Consider the following 8,692-nt stretch of genomic DNA (forward strand, 5'->3'; position numbering starts at 1 on the left):
GTTATGTACAGCATGGTAACTATAGTTAATATATATGTGTTGCATATCTGAAAGTTCTAAGAGAATAAATCTAAAACTATAACTGTGATGACAGATGTTTACTCGATTTATTGTGTTGATCATTTTGCAAATTTTGAATCATTATGCTGTACTCCTGAAACTATTATAAATCAACTCTACCTCAATAACATAAATATGTAAATAAATAAATTTTAAAAATCCTTCAAAGGTCAAGGTTATGGAGTTATGTTATAAGATGGAGTGTTGGTTTATATAAAATATGCCTTTCTAGATATCTGTCCAGATATTATCTTACAAAAAGAAAGTATTGACTGTATTCCTTGTACTTTCTTGGACGAATCAATTAGTCTTAACTGTAGCCATTGAATGACTTTCATAAAAAGTATTAAATTATTGGATGCCAAACATGAAAAAGAGTTGATATGCAGACAAGAAAATGAATCTTCCTGCTAAATATCATAGTGAATGTCCATACTTAGTCTACTAAGAAGGAAGCTAATCTACACAGCTGGAGATGATAATCAGTAAGCATACTCCATGCTCTGCCTTTGGAGAAATTGCCATAATGTAGGCTTACTCTGGTTCTCATTTTACTTTTTTCAAGAAAGTGAAAAGACCATCCTACTTTAAAGAAACTGGATGATTTTAGAGGGGCATTTATAAATCGTGGAATGGAAAGGTTAAGGCGAATAGCTACAAGGAAGTAGAAATGAAATGACTTCATAATTTCTGTAACACTGCTGCAAATGAGGATTAGTTTGAATAGTTTATGCCCTATGCCCTATATGAAAAAAAAAAATGTTGGGAAAATCTAGGAAATTCTTACCTCTTAGATATTGGAAAGAATTTTTCTGCTTTGTCTCCTTGACTTCACATCCATCTCCAGAATATATTTGGTGTTGGCTTTTATTTCTGCTTCTCTGGAAGATTATTATTAAAAAAGAAGAAGAAGAAGAAGAACCCTATGAGCTTAGCTTATGTAGCCTAGTAAAACCGGTGCATCAGGACTTCAACAAAACAAGGCACCATGTACTTTAAAGAAGTTGTTTCTGTCAGCCAGCTCTGTTAATTTGTACTCTATCCAACACACACACACAAATATATTTTCCATAAATGAAACTTGTCAGTGGGAAAAACAAGACCTTTAAGCAAGTAAGAATATCTCTAAACAGTGATGAGTAAACAATTTAAGAAACTTTTCCTTATTGCTTTAACTTTGTAATCTTAGTAGAATGAAAATGATGCAGGCAGAAGACAAAATTGCAGAAATCCAACTTACTTAATCTCCTAGGCATTGATGTGTACAAACTTATATCTTTTTTATATAAACCATCCATCTCAGTTAGGTACCACAGGGAAAGCAAGCTTGCACGCTGGCTGAATATTTGTTCTTGTGGGGGTAGAGGGGGGGATGTGATTTGGAAGGTGTTCATTTTAGGGAGAGTAAACTCGTGCAGAGAATAGGATCACTGGTTTTAGAGTTCCTTTGGTAAGTTTAAATATATTAATATGTGATGATGTAGAAGTGCATACCCGAAAAATGGTCACCTACTCATCTACTCACCTGGCTGTGGTTCTGTGTGCCCTCTAGGGAGGTACAGTTCTGAGAGTGACGTGTGGAGCTTTGGCATCCTCCTCTGGGAGACCTTCAGCTTAGGGGTCTGCCCGTACCCTGGAATGACAAACCAACAAGCACGTGAGCAGGTGGAAAGAGGTGAGCCAAAGGCAAGGGTGGGAGTGGCCACCTCCAGTCCCAGGGACAGGCTGGGGGGCGGGAAGGGGGGGTGTTGTCATGCTGTTTGGGGGTGTGGGTAGAGCAGAGGTGTTTGTAAATCTGCTTCTGAACCCCATGGATCGCGTGGCTCTTATACAACAGAAACCTTTTTAGCTTTGAAAATAGAGAGCTCCAGCTTTTCTCCCACTCCCCCTGCCTGGCCTGACATCTGCAAGGCACACCATTCAGTCTCGTCAAGGGAAATCGGAGAGTGTTCCTCAAGCTCCTGTTTTTTTATTCCATGTGAAATAAACACCATTAGTGTCTCTGCAAACGAAATGTAATTAGACCTCAGGAGGTTTCTGAGAACTTTGTAAGGCTTCTGAAGACACCCCGTGGTGTTCCCAGATCACGATGGAACAGTAGGTGATGGTGATGCCAGGCAGTCCATAGCTGTCAACAGAAAGAATGCTGACAAAAGAGCAGTGCCGCAGCCGAGGGGGACCTAGTGGTAGAACTGATGCAGGAGGATGGCTTTCTAGCTTCCTTCCCACCTTCTCTGACCCCTCACACACCTTCCCGAGGCACACACACAGGCACCCGCCCAGCACAAGGCCGGGATCGCCCGAAGCTTGAATGAAAAATAAGATTCTTCTCGGGCTGTAAAGGACTCTAACTCGTGTTCATTTTTATTTCACTTTTGAATTAGTGTCTATCAAATCCTTCTCTCTTCATCTTCAAAAACCTGGGTAGTAGAGATGGTTGTTTTTTTTTAAACTCTGCCTACAGCATCTGAAAGCAAATACTTAGAGCAGATGTGCATCTGTCTGTGATGTATCTCACATCAGACTTTGCAACAAACAAAGCGGGTTCTCCGAACTTGAAGGTAATTCTGTGGCTCCGTAATACTGAAATACTTCTTTAAAACAATCAGTTTGCCTTAAAAGGGTGTTTTGTTTCTGTTACATCTACAACATAAGGTACTAAACTTACAAACTGCATAATGCCCTGCGTGAACATTCATATCTCATCTCCTTCTTCTGTTGGGTCTTTAGGGTACCGGATGTCAGCCCCTCAGTACTGTCCAGAGGAAATCTTTAAAATTATGATGAGGTGTTGGGATTATAAGCCTGAGAACCGCCCCACGTTCAGCGAACTCCAGAAAGAGCTCAGCGCGTTCAAAAAGAAGTTAACATAGTGCCGGGCGGGGCCGGACGCAGCCTTCGGACATCCCGTTCTCCCGTTTGCAATGAGTTTGTACCACGTTACCTGCACCAGTCTGCTAAGGTTATTTTTTTATTAACTGTTTTTTAAAATATGTGCCACTTAAAAAAAAAAGGGCAAATGCATTTAAGGAACAGACAGTCCTACCAAGGGCTTTATTAGCTCATCATAGCGTTCCTGATCCTGCCACTCCAGGCCACTGTCAGAGAAAAGCACAGAGCCCACGTGAGGGAGAACAGATGTTTTTCACACCAAGACCACTGATGCTCCTCAAAGCTTGGCTACTCCAGGCCCTGGTCACGGGCCGCGTCGGTGCCACAGACCTGACTCACTCGGTGCTAGAAGCTGCCTAGGTAACGCCCTGTTTGCAGGACACCTTCCAGCGGAAGCTGGCCCTCTGCTCTGCCAAGGCAAGATTACTTTTGTAAACATCGTTTTCTATCGGGAATTATTTGGCGCTCCTGGGTTTGTTTGTGTGTTTGTTTTAATGGCCAGAAATAAGTGCAGTGTAAGAACTGTCACACTCCTGTGTTAGTAGTAAGGTTGTCAGTTCCCGCCTCTGTTTGGGCATCAGAAAACCATGCACGAGATGTCCTCAAACAGCACACTCTTAGCGTCGAGGCAGCAGCTTTTAAAGGGTGTTTTGGAGAGCTGCGACAACAAGAAGTCAGGACAGGAGGGTGGTCTGGAGAAAAAGAGCAGCTAGACAGGGGATCAGAGAAGAGATGGAAAACATAAAATGTCTTCCTGTCTAAGCTATGGCTTTACAAACATCAAACACCTTTTATTTTTATGGTCTGAATTCACAAAACAGATTCTAAGAAATGATTTTCAGGAGTTCATAGATAAAGCATTCTTAATGGCAACAAAAAATTTTTTTAGAGAAACTATAAAGCACAAGCCCACAAAACCAACAGCATGCTTTTGGTGAAGTACCTGCACCTCAGAGGAGGCCTCCCAGCATTTAATGCCCTGCACTGGTGCTGTTTCCTGAGCTGTCAGAACGTCATGACCCTAGTTCAGAAACACACTCGTGTGCAACCACACACACACTACACGAAGCAAGGCAGGTGTGGATGAAGACAAATGGACACTGTTGAGGAAGAAAATCCAGGACAGCCTCCTATCTTCACTTTCCCCCTTTGCGACCCCTCTACTGCTACCTGGAAACCCTTACCTTAGCAGGCAGGTGTGCAAGCACTGTGCTGGAGAGGCTTCCTAGGAATACGTAACGGTTACATCTAGGATTCTGTTGAGCTAAACCTCTGCTGCATCCCGGGACCTTACCCCATGTTCTGTACATAGTTACGGCTCAGGATCAGCGTGGGTGGAGAGACGGTCAGGCTCAGGGGTACATGTGGCTCAGGAGCTGTACTAGTGCTCAGGTGTGTGTCCAAAGAGCACCTCGGTGACTGTTTGGTCCTTGTTTATTGGAAGAGCTTATTTATGGGAAAGAAAATGCCTCCTGTCCTCTTTGGCTGTTTGCTGCCTGTGAATATCACTGCATGGAACTCAAACCCAGCACTCTAAACAGTAGGAAGGATAATACTGAAGAGAAAAATGGCTTGTCTATCATTTCAATCTTCTTGCAAGTTTTGTGCACATTTAATGATTACTACATTCAGACTAAAACAAAAGCATAATAAACTTGGCCTCAAAAATATATTGCAATATTCAAGCAATTTTTTAAAAATCAGAACTGTTTTCCCTTCTGTCAGATATTGTAAATAAATGGAACCTTGTTTCGATGGCATACACTGTGACAAGTCAGGGCACAGGCTTGGGAATTAAGTGCTGTGGTCTTCAGGCCCCGGCCAGCCTTCAATCGTAAGAGTAAGGTGGGGACATGTGCACCCTTTACCTGTATTTCTAAGGGAATCTTTTCTTATTTATAGAAACTGGCCTCCCATCACTTAGCAGCTTCACTGCTACGCTTCAGCAAGGAGAGAGAAGGATGGTTTGGGCTGTAATTTTGTGAACACGACCTGAAGCTTAATCTTTGCATTCTGGTTTGAAGGAGGACTATGGCATTGGTATTTCACTCACCCTGGCTGCTAGAATTTACAATTCACATCATAACTCTGTGCTTAAATTAAAGCAGCTTTCAAAACACCGTGACATCTGCAGCATTTAAATTCCACTGTATTCTTTGTCCCAAAGCAGGCGGTGGTATAGTTCAGGATTAATAACTCATGGGGAGTCTTTCAGGATCATATCAGTTGTAAAGAATATTAAATTTAAGATAGGTACATGCACCAAGAAAAATTTATGCAAACCATCTTTACTCTTAATTTTCCTGCACTTAAAGCATAATTTATTCATCCCTTCTGTCACTGATAATTATTGGAATTATGTACTTTAGGTAGCTAATCCATAACCAAAAAGCACACGTAAGTACTGTTCTGAATTTGCAACTTGATGTAGGAAAAGAAGGCTTCAGAAATGCACAAAATCCCGTGACTTGTAAGAAAACAGTTATAACCAAAATTGCCACCAGTCTGAATGTAATTAAGCCAGGTTGCAAATCTTTGTGTTGTTAATGGATTTTTCAAGAGGTGCATTTATCACTCCCATACAGTTCCTGTCATAATTTCTTAAATTTATGAATACGAAGGGGGTAGGAGTGTCAGGCAGTCTGAATCTCACCTACATTTTTCTACCTTGAATCACTAAGGAGCCTTTATGAAAAATATTTAGCTAGTTTATCATTTTTCAAGGAAAGAAATCTTTTAATGTCATTAACATTTATTACCAACACGTGAAAACTAAGATTAATTTTGTATTCGAGTAATCGGAGTTTACTTCCCAAAGCCAGGGTATCCTTCTTTTCCGGGAAAATAATAATAAAAGATTAAGAGGTTTTATTTACATTTTCAAAACCAGAGGCTATATTTTAGCTGTCCTGCCACTAGGTCCCCAGTAAAAGGCCCCATGTAATCATTTCTCTCTTGTCTCCCAAATGTAATATAAGCAATAAAGTTCTTCATTCATAATTCACCATTTTATCACAAATAAGTAGATCAGGACAGACCATGAGCTACTGTTCAGCGTGCATTTCACAATTGTTTTTTCATTTGAGGGTTATTTTAAAAAGAAAAAAAAAGAAAAAATGTTTAGTCACCAATATGAAATCAATTTTCTTCAAACCACAATATGGTTTTCTTGTCTATGTTATATTCACGTTTCAGTGTTGCCATATAATTTAATACAAAGTTTGGTTAACACCACTGAAATAACTATGCTTCACAATACTGGTGTGAGATTATATCAGAAGAAAGTGTTTTAATTATAATAGATGTTACACACTGAGGACCTTCTAGTGGGATAAACATAAAAATTAGAATGCAGCCACAATACATGTCCTTTGATTATCCTGCATCCCTGTGAGTCACTAGATATTCTGAGGGTGTCCCGGGAAACCTTGCTTAGTGGATGCTCTCAGTGCACTGTTCTGTGGCCTGTGACTGAGAGAAACTGAAAAGAGGTTGTTCGCCTCCGCCCTCTTTATTTTCCCCCACACACTCCTTTGATCACATGGTATTTAAAATGTTTCTTATCAACAAAATTGATTGTCCATGAGCACTGTTCTAAGTCATGTAGAGACTGACTTTTGTATTTAGGAGGCCAGAGCTCTCACACAAAACAGAGAATAATGCAAAATAAAAAGAGCAGATAACTGAAAGCCACTTTTCCTTATGTATTAATATGTTAATTAAATGGAAACAAAGATTTTTTTTTATGAAAATGAGTTTATATTACTTTTCCATTATACTATTAAGTTAGCGTGAAAGTTTACCATTAAAATAAAATATTACCTCTTTTATTACTAACTGATTTGCTTATACATGGCAGAATTTTTTTTATTAAATATTTTAATTTTATTTATTTTTCTGTTTTGATGAGTTTATATCAAGTGTGAATACTGTATTATTTGGGAGCACCCAGAGCTGCATATTCATTTGTGCAAAAGAAAGTAGTCCTGTACCAAGATTACCTACTTGAAAGAGATTGGTACAGTCCCATAAAATTCTCCTTTAAAAAATAGTGCCATAATAGCAAAGATGTATAAACTATATGCCTTAGTCATAATTCAATTTAAGGAAATATTTATTACCCCTTGAAAACCATCCTACTGCCCCATGCTGATTCAAAGATTATATTCTGAACTGTAAGTTTAGACACTAAGACGTACCTAACTGCCTAATAAGGACTGAGATTCTTGGGTGGTAGAAAAATCTGCTATTCTGAATTCCTAGTCACTTAAACGGCGGCATGGTAATGAGCACAGTCTTCAGTCCAGGGATCTGAGGCAAGATGTCTGAAGGCAAAGAGAAAAGAACCCGTTATTCCAACACTGGGCGATGCCGCCCTACGGAGAGTGTGGAATAATTAAGGTGGAACAAAGACTTGGACGATGTCCCTAGAAAGCCTACGGAAAACAGTGCCACCAGGCCAGATCCTTCCTACAGGAAATGGAAAAGGTATTGGGGCCAAGAGGAGGAAAGGAGGTCACCTGCCAGCACGTGGGCCTGTGTCCGAGTGGACCACACACCTCCTCCCGTGCGTTTGAAGCAGTTTTATGTCCCTGGCTCGGAGATGCTGCTGCGCTGGGCGGCATTTGTACTCATTGTCCTGCCCACTAACGGATTGCGTCGGATGTCTTCAAACCTTTAGAGAGACTACTCAAAGTGTCTTTACATGTGCACTAGTTATATTTCATATTTCTGAAACCAAGATCACTGATGATTCATACCTTATTGGGGATCTTCGCTTGCAGTGGGGCTTACCCTAGGCTAATCTGAGGAAAGCATGCTCATGTCAGCCCTCGTTCACCTTGTGACTAATGCTAACTAATTGGCTCCTAAAGTTACCCCCACAGGGACCTCACTGTGATGAGCTCTACTCTCAGAAAACATGGAATTAAGCTGGAGGGAGACACCGAAGGCAGAGAAGGAGACACCCAGACAGCAGACTAAAGGACATGGAGGGCAGTAACAGTGCCACCCAAAGTGACTCGGAGGCCAGCCTCCGACAGGTAAATGCAGCATCAGTAAGGGGAAGCTGGTCCTCAGAAGAGGGTTTTGAGGCGCTGCCTGCTGCATGCTTTAAGTATTACAAGCCTCTCAAGTCGCTACAACGTTTATTAAGAGCACTGAAATGGATATTGATTTTCTTTATGATCCCCATAATCTCAGGAGGCGGCCCCTGTGGAATGAGAATTACCCTCGCTCAGTTTTCCTGTAAGGCCTTGGGCAGGACAGTGTTCCGCACACTCCCTGAGCCCTGGGACTCCCTGAGCCACGGGACACTGAGCAAAGGCACGCGCCCGGGGTAGGCAGCAGTGTGGGAAATTTGCTGTGAAAGCTGCTACTTTTTATTTTGTTAAAGAAAAAATATCTTGCGGTGTCTATGCCTGCAGCATGAAGACAGACTTAGCTTTTCTCCATGCCCGCAAACTAGCAAGAGCCCCAGAAGAAGAATATTTAGGATTCACTCTGAAGATCCGAATCCTGAATTTCTAAACGATCTCCCCAAACATTACCATTGAGGCCAGCAGGTGTGAGTGTTCTCCAAAGGGAGGAAGTGCCCTAAGTGACAGTCAGGACCTGGAAGAGGGTTGCAATGTTTTCCCTCAGCTTCATCCATTCACAAGCTCTTCTTAAACATCTGCCATGTCAGGGGCAAGGAGCCTTGCTAGGTGCTTGTTTTTCTGCTTGTTTTTGTTTCGTAGTT

General features: G+C 41.3%; 1 protein-coding gene across 2 annotated transcripts in view; it reads left to right on the top strand.

The window, feature by feature from the left end:
• FER (FER tyrosine kinase) overlaps nucleotides 1-6,645 on the top strand; it is a 288,769-nt gene extending 282,124 nt beyond the window's left edge. For both annotated transcript variants that reach the window (XM_006754263.2, XM_015568416.1), the window contains 2 exons: nucleotides 1,613-1,735; nucleotides 2,791-6,645. In XM_006754263.2, the coding sequence (XP_006754326.1) occupies nucleotides 1,613-1,735; nucleotides 2,791-2,933 (266 nt within the window). In that variant the 3' untranslated portion in view covers nucleotides 2,934-6,645. The remainder of the gene's footprint in view (nucleotides 1-1,612; nucleotides 1,736-2,790) is intronic.
• Nucleotides 6,646-8,692: the final 2,047 nt, after the last annotated feature.

This window comes from Myotis davidii, unplaced genomic scaffold (genome assembly GCF_000327345.1).
Source record: "Myotis davidii unplaced genomic scaffold, ASM32734v1 scaffold812, whole genome shotgun sequence".
Classification (NCBI taxonomy): domain Eukaryota; kingdom Metazoa; phylum Chordata; class Mammalia; order Chiroptera; family Vespertilionidae; genus Myotis; species Myotis davidii.